The sequence below is a fragment of the Micromesistius poutassou genome, assembly GCF_964030765.1.
Source record: "Micromesistius poutassou genome assembly, chromosome: 14".
Classification (NCBI taxonomy): Eukaryota; Metazoa; Chordata; class Actinopteri; order Gadiformes; family Gadidae; genus Micromesistius; species Micromesistius poutassou.
In genome coordinates, this window is record NC_140284.1 from 6,742,810 (window position 1) to 6,759,962 (window position 17,153).

The 17,153-nt window shown below is 44.2% G+C and overlaps 1 protein-coding gene across 1 annotated transcript; it reads left to right on the forward strand.

Annotated features, from left to right (window-relative positions):
- Nucleotides 1-1,536: 1,536 nt before the first annotated feature.
- On the forward strand, nucleotides 1,537-16,916 carry ccdc138 (coiled-coil domain containing 138). The gene is made up of 15 exons (XM_084478368.1): nucleotides 1,537-1,646; nucleotides 1,767-1,806; nucleotides 1,931-2,048; nucleotides 2,153-2,244; nucleotides 2,391-2,563; nucleotides 2,851-2,976; nucleotides 3,131-3,250; nucleotides 3,673-3,750; nucleotides 4,892-5,011; nucleotides 5,739-5,894; nucleotides 6,525-6,641; nucleotides 8,194-8,404; nucleotides 9,837-10,013; nucleotides 14,912-15,050; nucleotides 15,630-16,916. The coding sequence occupies exons 1-15, from the start codon at nucleotides 1,581-1,583 to the stop codon at nucleotides 15,754-15,756; spliced, it is 1,860 nt and encodes a 619-aa protein (XP_084334494.1). The 5' UTR covers nucleotides 1,537-1,580; the 3' UTR covers nucleotides 15,757-16,916.
- Nucleotides 16,917-17,153: the final 237 nt, after the last annotated feature.

Below are 17,153 nucleotides of genomic sequence, written 5' to 3' on the forward strand. Positions count from 1 at the left end.
ACTACTGGCCTCTCTCTCTCTCTCTCTCTCTCTCTCTCTCTCTCTCTCTCTCTCTCTCTCTCTCTCTCTCTCTCTCTCTCTCTCTCTCTCTCTCTCTCTCTCTCTCACTTTCACTCTCTCTCATCCATCCAGTCCCAGTCTGTCGCTGTTGTATAAGACACAGAATATATATAGAGACTATAACTGAATACAGCTGACATATTTCTTATCCTGAATCAATTGAGGAGCCTTCAGCTACCATAGCCTGGGGGATGTATAAATTCTCTGCGACATTAAAAGGAATTGGATGTCATTCTGATGTGGACGTGTCCCTCCAGTGGTACATCTTAGACGTCTGCATTTCTGCATAAACAGCATGAATAAATATGTTTTTTTTTTATTCTAGAGGAGCTTTTATGGCAAAAATGGTGTGAGCACGTTGATTGCATTATTGATGATGACTATAGGAATATATACAAATGCAAGTGCACGCGCGCACACACACACACACACACAGACGCACGTACACACACGCATGCACACACACACACACACACACACACACACACACACACACACACACACACACACACACACACACACACACACACACACACACATCTAGGTCAAATCTGCTCAATGTTGACATAGGCACATCTTCTGTCCTTTGTTCCAACAAGTCAGTTATTATGAAGAAAGATTACATTTCCAAAGGTGACACGATTATGTGGATGGTGGCTGGCTGACCATTTGCCATTTCAAAATGATTTCACCCTAAAGGGACACACGTGATTAGCATAATTAATGACTGGGACAGATAATTACCTACAGTTAAAAGTACTTTAGTCTCAGAGCAGTGTTAGACTAGTCTGGTGGACTCCTGAGGCGCACAATAACGTGCTGTCTTGAGGGGAAAACTGTCAAAACTGATGAGTGACGACACATACCTGACCCTTGGAGGACACAAACGGTCACTATACGTTAATAAATGGATCTGGCCGATATCGTTCATGACGTTCAGTAATTGAGCCGCTCACAGGCCTTCTGACGAGCGTTGTGTTGTTTCTGATGCTGCACTGACATCTGCTGGCATCACTGTGTCATAGCAGGCCTTACACATTTTGTGTTAGTAGTGTATTCAGAATAGATCACTCACAATACCTTATTGACAAGCGTTTCTTTGTATTTTGCTTAATACTATCCCGATGCATGATTATACATTGAGTTGGCTTTTGGGTAATATGATGACATATTTATGCAGTACTTTAGTTTTTTGGTGACACCGATCTGGGCATTGCAGTAATTAACTACATACACACACCCATTACTTTATATGACCTTATGGTTTTGTTTTTATCTGCATTTTCTAACACGAGTTAATACTGGTCAAAGAAGAAAAAATGATGATTAAGCTTTATATACGTGTAAGACTCCAACTTGGCAACCTCTCGTTTAGCAAAGGACACGTGACACGTGACACGTGACTGTATCCGCCAAATTTGGATTGGACGGGGTGTGTTTTTGTTCCATCCTGTTCCCATGAACAACATCAAGCAGTAAACACACAATACACATTTATAAAAGCAAAAGCCTCCCCGAAGATGGATTTGAAAGACAGTGACGCAGTGGATAAGCATACACGAAAGTCTTCTGAGAAGATGAAACAGGTTCGCTTTTCACACATAACCCCTATCATGTGTCTCACAATAACATAAATAAAACAACAGTGTTGTAAAGTTGGTTAAACATGCTGACATATAGCTACTACCATGTCTCTCATATTATAGCTTCTGTCTTCAGATGAATATACACATCGCTTTGGCTGTGGTGAGTAATAACATTTAGTGTCCATGTCTGGTGGAGTAGACCAGAGGCGAGTGACAGTTAAGGGATTTAAGTACTTGAGTACGACAGTTTATTTATGCAGCTGTTCTAACACTGATTACCGTAGGTTCTGTTGCTCCAGAGGCTGTGCTTTCACATGCATCCAAACTGACAAGGAAAGAAGTGCAAATATATAACAAAGCCTTAAAGGAGCTGATCGTGGCTGTTTCTAACCCCCTTGACCAGTAAGTCCTGTAAAATCGTATGGAAGCTGTGTGTAAAGGCACAACTACGAGGAGAAAACACACTGTGACTCAGATTTGACAAAGACAAAACATGTTTTCTTCAGATTTGAGTGTAGTTTCCATGGATGTGTTGAGCTGAAACGAGAACACATGCCCTGCCCCCTTGAAGAAACACAACATCTCTCTACAGAGACGGGTGCGTACATGCTTATGTGTTTGTGTGCATTCGCGTGTGCGTGCTCATCGGGCAGCTTAATTATGTAATCATAAACAAATAATACTGCTGATTATTTGACGTGACCGAAATACATCTAATCCTTAGCTCCACGATTCTCTCCCCAGATGTGACCCTGCCCTCTTGTGTGGATGGCAGCCAGGACACTGAGCCCCCAGCAGGGAACTCGCTGAATAGAAGTAGTGGTAGGCTCATGTTGCTATCCAGCACTTGCCAATCCTCTCCTTCTGATCTAGACAAAGTATGCCAAGAGATGATGACAATCTACAAACAGCTTAAGGTGGGGATTAGCACTAGCCTTCTTTGTGAATCTTCGTTTCTATCTTTGTCAAGTTTAATTCATTTTGTGTAGGCCCTAATCACAGTGGCAGTCTCAAAGGGCTCCAGGCAAAGACCTCAAAAGGCGCAAGGGAAAACGAGTCAGTTGATGATGAGTTAATGAGTTGAGACTTGAGACAGCGTCACACCTATTATCTCAATGCATAAAATTCCAGGTCCTTCAAATGCAACAGTCGAAGTGTGTGTGTGTGTGTGTGTGTGTGTGTGTGTGTGTGTGTGTGTGTGAAGGCAGAGCGTTTGAGTCATCAGGAGTGGGAGAGGGAGCTGATGGAGAGAGAGGGGAGGCTGGAGGAGAGAGAGGGGAGGCTGGAGGAGAGATCAGAGGCCCTGGGGAGGCTGAGCGGCATGGAGGAGGTGCTCAACTCCTGCATACTCTCTGTTCAGCAGGTCACACACACACACACACACACACCCCAGACTCCATGCTCAGTACCTCGTAATCCCAAATGATATAAACTTCTGGTAGTCAGTACTTTGATATTGACGTGTGTCTGCATTGCATTACCAGCGACACCAGCGGGAGGTGTTGAAGCTGCAGGAGCTTCTCAAAGAGAGAACGGGGGAGATAAAGAGAATGAGTTCCAGCTTCAACGTTATGAAGGAGCTAAACAACAGCATGAAGAAACAGGTGGGGACTGCTGCATGAATAAAGTCCCATAATGTCATTGTGGGATAAGATGTACTTTGGTCCTTGGTATGACTGTGACCACACGAGGGCACTCTGATGCAAGCTGATGCATGTACAGTAACTGACCATAACACTTTTAGGAGAATCTGCCTGCTGCGTAAATAATTCAAAGGAATATCATGCTGTTGCATTATTTTAGTGAAACAAAACAAATAAAAACAAAGTGTTACTTTTAGAATATTTTCTTTTTGTATGATACTATACACCCTTCACTCTGACTTTTATCACAGGCATTGGAATTCTCTCCACTGTACACATTGTATTAGAGCGATATACTTCTAAATAGTTTTGGAAGCTTCCATGAAAAATCAGGTTGACGAAAGTACCTTCCTTTGGCGCTCATCTCTTCTTCTCATATTTAGCTCAAGGAGCTTGGTGAACACAACACCAAGTTGGAAAGTCAGTACGAGAGGGTGCAGGGTCGACTAGAGAACCTACAGGTAATAACACACCACACCTTATTGAGGTTAACAGGTTTGTGAACCCAAATCCGTTGATTGTCGACACAGTTATGTATGGAATTTCGTCCCCTTTAATCCCTGTTTTGCAAAATGAGTCAGTAATTCCCAGTAATCACTCCCAGTAAAACGGGAGTTAAATCCTATGTTTTGCCCGTCTCTGCCAACCAGTTTGTGAGCGTTCCACTCTGCTCCCTCTGCCTTTTGAAAAGGCACAGAAACGAGCCTCTTCTGATGCACTGTGTCCTCATTACAAAGGTATACCGGCAGCAAGCTGTGTGTGGATGTGTGGAGCCCCCTCTGGGCAGTGGTCGATGTTGATGTCCGAGAGGGTTAAGCTTCTTGGGCACTTTTATGTGATGCACGGCGTCTACGCCTGAGAGAGAGTTCATATCCTCAGATACAGATAGTAAAGTGTGGTGTATGTCAAATACAATATCGCTCTTTATAATACTCCACAATACAACGACTATTCAAAAAGTACAACAAAGTTTGTGTGAGCCGTAACCATGGGGATAACAGGCCCCATTCCTTCCTAGAATCCTCAGCCCAAAATCACATTTTATTAAATCTCATAGTGTCGAACATGAGCTGAAATAGGGGGTTCACTTGCACTTTAAAGCCATAATGTGGTGGTCCCCAACCCGGAGGGGTGGCCCCACTTTGGGTCGCTGATCAGCATCTTCATGGGAGATGGCTCACTTAAAGAGATTATTTTATGATACATTTTTGAAAAACGATAAAATATTCCTGCATATATGAACGAAATAGTGTACCAAATAGTTGTGCATAGGTTCACTGGGATATTGATATTATCGACATGTGCTGATAGAGTTGAGTGCAAGTGCGTGGAGCGTGGAGCAGCAGATTCAAGTTTTACTCACAAGGATTCTCCGATGTCAAAAAGCGGACGCGGGCCAACAGAGGTTGGGGGTGACGTTCATATTTCAATGTCTTTATTGTTTCCCCAGGGGGCAGTGTCTCCACTGAGCTGGTCTTGATTAACAAGTGGATAAGCATATACAGATTTCATTGATTCAAGCACGTTTCACTTTTTTTTTTTTTACTGCCACTGTTATTGATTATTTACTCATGGTCATTTGTTAATTGTGTGTTTCTTTAGCGAAAATATGATCCTAGCGTGGTCGAGAAGGCACGCGTGAATGTGTGCGCGAAGGCGACCCAGTCTGGCGAGCCATCGAGACGGGGGAAAACTGGCGCCTCTAGTAAACCAACAAACAAGGTATGTGTCTACTGGATGTTAAGCAGGCCGCCTGTAGCCCTGCTCCCCTGAGTTTATTATGTATGGAAGTGTCACAGTGAGGAACTCACGGCTATTTAAAACAGTGGGATTGGACATAATTAGAGCTACTTGGACCCATTAAGTTGTAACGTGTTTGCACGGGTCATTTACGCTGGCCCAACCCACATGTGTACACATGTGTTTTTACACACACACACACACACACACACACACACACACACAGACCCATACACAGATTGCTGTGTGAGTTTGGGCTAGCTTGGCTGTTGATAACTGTAACCCTTGAAATAATTTTTAATTGGTTCCTGGATTTGGAAAGTCTGCCTTTAATATGTCTGTATGCAACATAGTGACTTGTGATGAATGAAGACGTTTAGTATGAATGAACTGATTTTTGTTTGATATACTGTCCACATCAACTGAACATCACATCGAGCCAACTTTTTTTTTTTTTTACATGGGAACAACCTGGAAATACGAGCATGTCTCACCATGTTTCTATTGGTGGATTGCATTGCATTATTATATTATAATATTCATAAATATATCTCCAAACCTATTTTTTTTTTACAATAGAATCAATTAAAGAAGATGACATGAAACGAAAATGAAAATCCAAAAATAATATTGCCACCCAAATCATGGACTACAGTCGGTTTGACCACCTCTTCCTCCTCCTCCTCCTCCTCCTCCTCCACTCGTTCAGGGCCTCGTGCGGCCTTCCTCCCCTACGCTCCTCGCCCTGCTTTTGGACTGGCTGCTGGAGACACAGGCCTTCTCTTTAGTAGCCCAACACCGCGAGACGGGCACCGACCCCCTGTGTCTTCCCCCACAGGTCCTGCTCACAGACCGGTGTCTCCAGGTATCATTTTGCTTTTGTTGTTGTTTTTGTTTTTTGTTAGTCGAAGGAGGATATGAAGCTTGGAAATCCCCCGGTTGGCGTTTGAAAGATGCTAAATTATAGATGGCACCAGCCGGTCGGGAAAGGGGGGGGGGGGTTATGTCAGAAGGCCTTAAGAGTTAGTGGTAGTGATGGTGATTGTAGTGAAGGTTAGTGCATCACAATTGCATCATTCAAACAAAAGTCTTTCCTGCTCGTGGGCAGACCGTCCTTAATCATTCAACTGAGGTGGTATTACCGTTATGCATTTTGTCCACATTGACTGGGACGGTTCCATTATAACACAACTAAAATATGCACCTTATTTTAGGGAAACTTTTGTACTTCCTCCAATATTGATGGCATGCTTTGATTGTTCAACCTCTCTCATCAGTCCGTTTGAATGAAAGAGTCTGCTGCTTGATAAATAACTGTAATATTGGCATGCACATCAATAGACGGTGGGGGGAGGGGGGGAGAGGAAGGTGAGTTCCTCCCGGAACTCGTCTGACCACATTATATTAATGAGTGAATATACGTGGTGTGTATGCTCTCCGGTAATGATCCGGATGAGCCTCGATTCATCTGTTCCCTATGTTCTTTGTGGCCCAGATGTTACCTCTGTTGGCAGATCAACTCCAACGGACGTCCTTATCAGATCCTCCCCTGCTTCTCTGCGTCCTCCGTCTCGTCTACTGGGGCCTGAGACACCTGGACAGCAGCCCGCAGGTGAGGTTTTTATTGATCCCGAGGGGGGGGGGGCGATGGTTTCTGTTAAAAGGAAGGCCACTGATAGGAAAGCGCATTGAACTTTAGAAATTTAGAGATTATTGTGGAATTTAGAAAGCCCTTTGATATATTATTATCTACTGTGACTGTTTGCACTACTACTGCAAAGAAAGACACATGTAAGTGCTTAAATAACTGAATTTTATGTAAATAAGTTGTTTGCAAGCTTTTACTTTAGGGGAAACACTTGATTATTATCAAGACCTTTTGCTGGCCACCTTATATGTAAAGAGTAAAATGTCGGTCACCACTGATTTCATGCACAACACTAAACCCCACTATCTGCACTCTCTCATTTTGAAAGAAGCCATAGTAGTATATTTATCATACAATATTTACATACAAAAAAAAATCATATGTAACAAACCACATGTTAAAAAAGGACGAAAGAAATATAATAAACCCTTTTGTATCTGTTTGCCCTTCATGTGGGGAATGCTAACTCAGATGCTAATCGGCATTATCTCATATTTCCTGGCTAGGAATTGGACCGAATCCACATATTACAACGTACTAACATATGCTCACGTACTCCTTGTGGCTTTGGTTAGAAATGCACCCAGAACGGACTGGCTTTGGTTCACGACCATGCAGGCCTGATATCTTCATCATCATCACTGGGAATAGGAATATGGCTAAGTTGAGAAGTGGATCGCTGGGAACCCTGCCACTGCCATCATTGGCGGTTTCTGAGCCTAAGCTCCATTCATAACAACAGCTCACTTTGTGGTCCTCTGTTAGCTAACCACTTGCCACACGCCATAACTTGGTCTCCAAACCCCAATGCCTGACATGGACCCTTAGTACGCAGTGTAGAGAGACCTCGGCCACTCTGTGTTTGTTTCTCTGGCCGCGTAGCATTGTAAGCTTGACGTTCTGGAACTGGAATAACATGGTCTGTTATTGCGGCAGCATGTGTTCGCTTTGAACCCCCTCCCCCCCAAAACACACACACACACACACATGCACACGCACACACACACACACACACACACACACACACACACACACACACACACACACACACACACACACCAGTTCCCAAGTTTGAAAGCATACATAAATAGAGCAGGATGAATCCCAACTGTGGAGTCCTTCACCACTCGGAGGGAAGGTCAAACACTATAAGATGATTGAAGAGGATTCTTTTCTCCATAGCCTTTTAGTAAATCATGTAAGTGTTTTAAAGCACTGGTTTTATTGGCTCCTTTACCCTTTATCCAAGTCTTTCAAAGTTTAAAATTCAACATGTGTGCTTTATTTTCATGTTGGCATAAAAAATGGCTGGATGGCTTGGCTTGCTCGGTCAAAAATATCTTAGTTTTATGATCCAGTCGTAGCGTTTTCTACGGGCCGCGCTTTAAGTCAATGCATTCAGCGCATTGCTTTTTGTATTCTAAATGAAACAACACTTTTTCTCATTGAAGCATCCTGGACGTTGCACAACATCCCCCTTTCTTCTAAAACCATTTTCTTTGGGCCTTGGCCTCAGCGCGTGGCCTTGTCCTCCACCCTGCGGCGAATAGGAGCACAGGTTTCGACACACCCGCCCCAGGATGGTGACGGCGACGGCGGCGACGGGGTCCTGCCCGGTTCCCGTGGCAACAGCGGTCCACCCCACGGGGGGAGCGCGCTCTATCGCAGCCCCTGTCCGCGCACGCGTGTCCTCTCCGCCCTCATTGTCCTTCACACCGTCACACGAGGTAAGAGAACCATCGTGTCAATATATACATGAATACAGGCCTATGTCTTTGCTGTAATCCATAAAACAATGTTATAAATCTGTACTCTTATCTTATGATGGATGATTGCCTGCTTTGATATTTTTTTGTTTTTGTTTTGTTTTTCAAAGACTGCGGGTTTAACTGAATCAACTAAAATCTGAAGCAGTTTAGCCCATAGACCCCGTATCAAAGTCACCGTAGGATAAACACAGGTGGTCGCTTATAACACTCATTCTGGATGTGCTCCTTTTATGTCGGTAGCCTAGTGAACAAGTGTGCAGCCTCCGCCCAGGGACATAAAAGGAGCAGACCCATAATTAGTGTTATGAGGGACACCTGTGTTTGTCCTACACCGACTCCTCTGTAAAGGATAAAGGCGCTATCGTCATCCGCATTTGTATTGGTTTGGTGGAGAGAATCTATTTAACGGCAATAACCAGCTGATTTTGTTTTGGAAATGCTCAGGTAGGTGTATCGACGTACAGTAAACACATTTTATTATCGGGACAAACTTGTAAAAAGCTGATTTAGTCTAGAAACAAAGGGCTGGGCTCATCAGAGGTTCCGCAGTGAAATTAATTTTCCATGTCACCTCTAATGTGATCAAGATTTTTGAGGTAATGGGATGCAGGGTAAAAAAACCAAACATGTCAAACTAGCCTCGTACCATGTGTGTTCATCGATCAACAATGACCGACATGTGCTGGAAAGGAAAGGTGTGTGCGTGTGCTCCCTAGCTATACCACTGTAAACCTCAGATCCCTCCCTGGCTATTACTAGCGCATTATGACACAACTCTGACAAGCGGACCCCCTTCCTCGCCTTCCTGGGGGCTCAGTGGTAACATCTCTAGAAAAGACCCTTTCATCCCCCCCCGCCCCGAGCCGGCTGGGCTCACTATTCCCCAGGCTGACGTCAGGCTGGATGGCGACGGTTCCCACGCCCATGACGGTGGTTTCCATCATCTGTAATGGGTTGCTATTATTTTTTTATACAGAGAGCGGCAACTCATCTAATGAGAATAATGTGCTTTTATCCAATGTAAAAACACGCATCTGGGCAACTCGGTTCCAAGAAGAACGCTCTTGAGAGAATCTGAGATGAGTTGCTGCAGGGCTCGGATGATGTATGGAGTGCAGGGCACGCAGTATGGCTCCCAGGGTTTGTGGAGGAACAGATTTGTGAGCTGACAATGCAGTACAGACAAACGTTAGAAAAAGGGAACATATACCATGTTTACTTATTCATGCAAATATTTGCATGTGATCAATCGAGATGAAGGTCTCTCCACTATTGCACTCCCAACTCACCGGCACTACTACGTTATGGATGTGTGAGTCCCCCCCCCCCCAATTCCCCACCAATGCCTTCTTTGTGTATACTAAGGCTCTGCCTTGTCCCTTCCCTGCAGCTGACCTGCTGGCCCAGGCGCTGGGCAGCCTCCGCAGCCAGCTGAGGAGCGAGGGAAGCCGGGGGCTGTTCCTCCAGTACGGGGGCCTGGGGGTCCTGCTACGTCTCCTGGGGGCCAGCAGCAGAGGAGGCCTGCATGGGCCCGTAGATGTCCTGATGCAGCTGTCCGCACAGTCCCGTGAGTCTATGTACACACACACACACACACAGCCCAATCAGTACAGCCTTCAGCTCGCTGGGCGCTGACCTGGAAGGGTTTTCCTGAAAACTATAGAATTATACAATTGTCATTTAGCTTCATTATTGATATTAATATGGCCCAGAGGTTTTAACATTTTTATTGATCAGCAACAATTAACAAATGTGTAACCTACACATGCAACCAATAGTAGTTTATTACGTCGTAATTATAGCATTTTTTTTTTTTTTTTGCTATATCCCATAGCCATCAAAGTGTTTGAGCTCATCCAACATGGCAACGTCAGCTGTATCCATCAGAATGACCTTGCCTACATTATCATGTAGATCCATGTTAATCCTTTTTTTAACCGTGGTTGCACGATTAAAACAAACAAATCACCTTTGACTATTGGCTGATAAAATAATTTCCAGATACTTCTTGTGAGCATGGTTCTACTGTGGACTGTTTTAGTGCTCAGTTTTGAACCTTTTCCACAAAGTGTTTTACAATCTGTACAAGGTTGTTAAACTTCAGCTACTGCCTATATAATATATTTGCGGCAGCACCACAGACGTATAAAGTCTCTACTAGCAGCAGCAAAGGTTATCCATGTAAAATCATAACATATGGCCATTTCCAACCTGATATCTACAGTTGTTTTGATTGTGGTATTTTTCTACATGTCATGTACAGTAGGGCGTCAAGGGAGTCAATCAACAGAAAACAATTAATTGAAACCAATTTTGGTAATCGATTCATCGTTCGAGTAATTTATTTCCAGTCAAGTACAAAAAATGTACATTGGCTGCTTAATGCTTCAGACACTAGTTTGTCTTGGCTGCTGGTCAAATAAAGCCAATATTTGTGACATTTTATAGACCAAATGATGATCTAAAATAATGATGAATGATTAACAAACTATGAAAATCATTATTAGTCACATCCCTAATGTACAATGGATAATGTTCAACGCAATAACGCCCGACCAGGATCAGTCTGCCAACACCACCGTAGTACGGTACTACTGTACAGGTATCTGAGTAAACACGGCTGGGCAGCCGCTCAGACTGTGGTAGAGCGCGGAGACTCCGACCCCCTGGGGGGGGGGAGGTTGAGAGGGGTCACACACGCCGAGCGAGTTCATTGGCACGCGAGACCTTGAGCGTCGTGAAGCACGCCGCTGGGGCTCATTTAAAGCCCATAAAAATAGACGCTAAAATGAACTCGCAGCCGCATGGAAAGTGGGTCCTGGCCAGGGTGCACTGGCAGCTTTTCTATCCACGGGGTTTTATGGGGCGTGTTTTACCGTCACAAATCATGTGGTGCGGGGAGGCCAGCGCCTCATCTGATTCTCAATACGGCCACATGTGCAGAAGCGACGGCCTGCCCAGGCCAGCGATCAGTCCACCAGTGAAAGTTCACCACGTGGTGAACACGTCTTTGGGTGAGTCCTGAGCCCTCTGCACTGCAGCAGCAGTCCCTCACAACCCGGACGGTTTAAAAGCATACTGTATATCTAGGACGGGAGGACGAATGGGAATAGGGAGGCGTGTTGCCCTGTTGGGCTGGGCTTGTGTGTGCGCGAGCAAGTCTGCATCTTGCTGATTACTCGTTCAGAATGTTCACGCGGGAATGTCATTTCCTTCACAAAGAAAAATCAAACACATAATGACGGCCCATTGAACACATGGTGTGGTCAGTGACCACGTGTTCAATGGTGTTGTCCCTTCTGGCAGACGCACACCGCTCTGCTCATTGTCCACTGTCCACTCCACTATTATTCAGTTCTCTGGGATGTAAATCAGAACTTGTGGAAGGCCCCCCGTGCTGTACGTTCTCAACCCTTTGCCATCAAGGGCAAGACACGGGTTTAAACCCGGTCGCGGGCTCTGACACAAAGAGGTAAGAATCGCTGAAGCAAAGGAAACATCCGGGCAGTGTCCGGATTTGGAGTCTTAACCGGAGGTCCGTGCTACCTACAAAGCCCCCGTCATCTGCATTTGTCTTGGAACATGTGTCCGAAAAGGGCAACACACATGGAGGTTGTGACAAGCGAGCAGCAGATCCAGGCCCTGCAGAATCCTTTGTTGACTCCAGTTCCACTATTTTTTCCATAAACAGCCGGGGGGCGACGCGACTGGGCCTGTGAAGTGGGATACGGTCTCACAGGAAGCCTTGGCTCTCATTAAACCATAGTCTGGGATTGGTATGAGTTGTACAATCTCAGGTTGGTGATGGGGGGGGGGGGGCGGGGCGGGGGTGTTGATGTGATTCACGATTCCACCAATCGATGACCTCTAACGGTCAAGAGTTTTTCCACTGAACCCGATCAAAGGATTCCTCGTCACGGCGTTGGAATGAACAGCTTACTCAAAGGGAGGAGAAATTATCGCAAGACAGATGGTGACCTACCGAATCAGATTCCTCGACCGTGAAATCGTACAAGGATTTATTGTGGCCGTAATATATTAATGGATTGACATAGATGTCAAACATCACGTTCGTATTTACTGTTTAGTCACTGAGCAGACACTACTATGCAAAGGGTCGGTGATTTCGGATACAGGTCATGAGGAAGTAGGGGTTATGCCTACTGCCCGAGGATGCTCAGGTAGGCTGCGGACATGGGGGAATCAAACCCAGAACCTTTAGGTCAGGAGGCTGACAACCTAGCCAATCCTGACCTGATATAATACTATCTTGTATTATAAACATAGTATAGGCCTATATGTTTCCAATTGCCAAAGGCCAATTCTAATCGGTTAAGAGGAAAGCAATCAATGACTAGATTTGATAGTTAAGAAGAAAAATCAAATCACTTATTCATATATAAATAAATATTCAAATATTCAAATATTCATATATAAAGAAATATATATAAGAAATATATATTTTTGGTTGTGTTGGTGCACAACCAGCAGGGCAGCTGCCATTAAAATCATACCAACATTTAACGACATTTCAGAGATCGTTGTTTTAGAACTAGTTAAAGCAGGAATGGAACTTAAAAAAAAAACAAAGTTGATCATGACAAGGAACAGCTTTTCATAAGTGTGTGTGTGTGTGTGTGTGTGTGTGTGTGTGTGTGTGTGTGTGTGTGTGTGTGGGGGGGGGGGGGGGGGGCCAGGCTTCACTTCAGAAGGTCCACATTTGCTTTTATTGACTGAAAGAATGTGATGCATCTGCCATCTGTGTGGATAGATGGCTTTTTTATTTGTTTGGTCCGTTTCATCTCCTTTAGGGATAGTGTGTGATTCCGATTAGTTTTAAAAAAGGCCAGTTTTAATGTTGACAATATGGAGACTTATTCAAGCTATCAAAGAATGGCTTTGACCAGCATCCATAATAATTTTTCTGTGTGTGTGTGTGTCGGTGTGTCTGTGTGTGCGGGTGTGTGTCGGAGAGGTATAACATCAGAACCATTTTTCATATTTTAACGACTAAACAAAACAAACAAGAAATATGCAGATGTACCGGTGTCCATTAATCACACTGCAGCTTTATTACATTATTTGCACAGAACTTTTGCTGGCATCATCTAGCATGCATTCATCTCACAATCCCATTCATTCTGACCTGATTGAGATCAGAAGAGAGGGGATGCAGATCACAGACAGAGGCTTAGGAAAGTATTCAGACTCCTTACCCTGTTTGACCACGTTATTGTGTTGTAGCATTTCATTTAGAATAGATGAGACATTTTTTGGCAATAAATCTACACACCGATAAGCAGTAGCCATAATAAAAAAAGTTAGTTTTTTTGAATTGCCTTTTGGTTTTCAGACCAAAGGTGCCTCCTGTTTGCTATAAACGGTGGTTCGGAGATGAGGTCTCACCAGTGGAGCGATCCTGAGCTGGAGGGCAGGAAGTGCACCCTGGATAAATGTTGAGATAGGTTTCTTGGAGGTTGATGGTGTGTTCAAGCCAAGGTTAATAAGGCTAATGTTTTATAAGTTTTTATACTAAGGCTAAGGCCTAAGCATTGTGACTTGGGAGCTTTTACAATGGAAAACTAAACGCATACCCTCACCCTGTCAAAAACTAGATGAGAGTTGTCCTTTAGTTTTTTTATCCAAAACGTTAACCCAGCCGAACAGAACGAGAAGTGATATGACTCCAGGCTTTTGAAGGCTTTCATCTTTGTTGTTATACAAGGTCTGGAGTACAAGGTAATTTACTGTCTACTGATGATAGCGGGTAATTCGTGTGATATTGTGTGATAAATCATACAGCATCAACTAAATGGATCGATCCCAATGTATTTCAGTATTTTTTTCTGTGATCTTTCTCGACTATTTGGGTCCACACCGTTTACATAAACACAGTACTACTGCTTGGCGCTCTCCATTTCACTTCCTGCCCTTCATCTGAAGAGTCCACTGATGGAAATATGCTCCCTCAATTCAGTGTAATCAAATCAGACCAACTATGAAGCTATGAAATCCAATGCTCTTTGCAGAGCCCTGTGATCAAATACATCCTTTACACATCCTTGTCATCGCTCATAAGGTGTTGTTCATAACACTAATTATGGGTCTGCTGTGAGTGAATAGGGAAAGGCCTACAACATTGCCTTTGTAATTCCCCCCTTTCCCTTTTAGATACTTCAAAAAACCCTCCAAACCACTTGCAGGCCCTACTGGAAACCCTAAACATGCCCTCTAATAGAGAAAATACCAGATTTATTTACCTTTGTGACTTTGGCGTCTGGACTGCAGTGAATTATGGGCACTAAACTAGTGCAGATAACAGAACAGTGCTTGTGCCTTAGCACACATGAGTGAAACACCTGCCTACCTACTCAATGCTAAAGTTGGGGGCTACATCTGTGTTTACCCTGCAATGACAGCTCTGTGAAAAGTGAGTTATCGTCACCCGATGTGTGTACCGTAAAGGTTTCCTGGATCCCTTCCTGGAGGCCTGCAGCTGTGCTGACTTCTTCTCGACCGTCTCCCAGCTTCTTCAGCAGCCTCTTCTTGATCTACCGTTGCTGGAGAAGCTGTCCATCCTGCTTCAGAAGCTGTCAAACATCAGGTGAGTTGTAGAGCTCTTGGTGTGTGTGATGTACTCATAGCGTGCCTGGTTCCAACCCCTGAATTCCCGACCGTTTTTTTCAATTAGTTCTTGGATCCAGGGTCTGGTGTCAGTGGTTGCTTGAGTGGTACTTTGGCTTGGAGTGAGTGTACACTAATCCAATCAGTGTCTTGTAGGTGGGGCTTTAAAAAAAAATACGCTAGCATCCATTGAAGTTCACCTTTTTTTATTCAATGGATTCTGCCATTGAAGCCTTTTTGAGAAAACTTCCACGTCGCCTAAAAAAATCCACAGCAAAGAGAATCGTCACTTGTGGAATTGTTGTCTGCCTTTTAATTGGTTAAGGAAGGTGGAAGCAACCCAGCCCATTCGCCAGCTCAGACACAAGGAACTTGAATTATCGATTGAGATGAAATAGAAATTCAGGCAAACTCATAGCAGCCTTTCAGGCCATGAGCACCGAAGCGAAGCCACCAACTCTACAGACGTTTCTTAAAAGCATGCACATTGGAAAGTAATCCAATACGTTTAGTATCTTTTTAATCATTTTTTTTTCCCGTCTTTATCGTTGCGGTTCAGGAGGAACCGTCGACTGTTTGCACGCTCCTCCCTTGGCCTCCTGCTGCAGGAGATGCAGCGCAACACTGACCCTTCCTGCACCTTCCTCCGCCTCAACCTGGGCTCCATCCTGCTCAACCTCACGTGAAGCGGCTCGCCAGCCACCGCCGAGCCCCGTCTGGCTCCACAATGACTGCAGAAGTGGGTGGATGCCTAAACACACGCTGTGCATGGACAGGCAGTGTTGTCCACTTCCATCCCCGGGCCCTCTCAAGGCTACCATAGGCAGCGCTGTTAACCATCACATTTACAAACCAACCGTATTTATTTGATCATACTGTTTTCAATTTGTTAATAGCATTATTTTCATTGTAGTTGGTTTTAATGGTTCAGTCGGAAACAGGCTGATCCGTTCCCTTTGTTAGGTTTAAAATAAATACAAAGGCCTGAGCATTTAGCTCAGGGTTAATGAGCCTCTCATGGGCCTCAGAGACGCCCATTACGGCTATAAACGCAAACTCAAAGAACTGGATGACTCTATGGATGGACCATGTTGTGGTTGTTAGCGTCCATGTGGTTTGCGTTAGCTGGGCTTTTTCATTTGTTTTCGATTGTCCTCACTCAGTGTGTGGGTGGGAGTGTTGGTCTCAGGAAAAGGCTTTACTTGTTAGGAGGACACCCAGAGATCAAACCCATCACGGCTGATTCTGAACAGTCGGACAAAGGACTCCCGGGAGAGCGCGCCAGTTGCCGGTGCAGAACGGCATGCAGAACTAACTTCCGAGCCCGGTTCTGAGCGCTCTGGAGGCATCTGTCCGCCGCATCTCGTGCCCCCTTATTACCAAAATGTACCACGAGAGCGTGAAGACGACGACGTGGACTTAGCTTCCCACAGTTTCATTTGGTTCCGCCTTCGACAACCTGTCATGTACATTGAGGTTTGGGTTGTGAGAGCCAGTTGTTTGAGGATTTGGGCCTGGGTCATTTGGGTAATTGACGGGTGCAGAAATTTTGATGTCATAATTATGCATTGCCAGCTGGGAATAATAACAAAACAATGAAGAAAATCTCAGATGCGTCCAAGTCTCTAAAACGTGTCTTTTGAGCCATCAAAGTTAATAAAAACAGGATGGTATACTTGCGTTGTTCAATAAGGAAGTCATCGATCCATTTGAAGGAAGTCGACAGACAAATATGGTTTGGTTTTGTCCAAAATATATTTTGTTTGCCTGTAATTCCAAATGGTGTGCAGAAGTAACTGAGCCTCATTTGAATACTTAGCGTTGTTGGATGAAGCATGCTAACATCTTCCTCAGGTTTGTTAACTGTTGTCCCATGGTAGGGACCTCAGTTTGCTAAAAAAAAAAAAAACATTGACGAGAAGAAGCAAATGAATAAATCCATTTAAATCATGTTTCACCTTGTTTTGTCAATTAATGAATTTATGCATGAGCTTTATTTGACTCATTGTTTTGATACAAAAATGTTTATTTTCTATAACTCTACCATTATTTATTATCTCTTTATTTCGTATGTGCAGCCTTG

What these genes read in the sequence shown, in the direction of transcription:
- ccdc138 (XM_084478368.1), top strand. Translation starts at nt 1,581, where the DNA reads ATGGATTTGAAAGACAGTGACGCAGTGGATAAGCATACACGAAAGTCT. An exon ending in GTTTCTAACCCCCTTGACCA is followed by an intron (nt 2,049 to 2,152) that starts GTAAGTCCTGTA and finishes TGTTTTCTTCAG; the next exon opens with ATTTGAGTGTAGTTTCCATG. An exon ending in ACATCTCTCTACAGAGACGG is followed by an intron (nt 2,245 to 2,390) that starts GTGCGTACATGC and finishes TTCTCTCCCCAG; the next exon opens with ATGTGACCCTGCCCTCTTGT.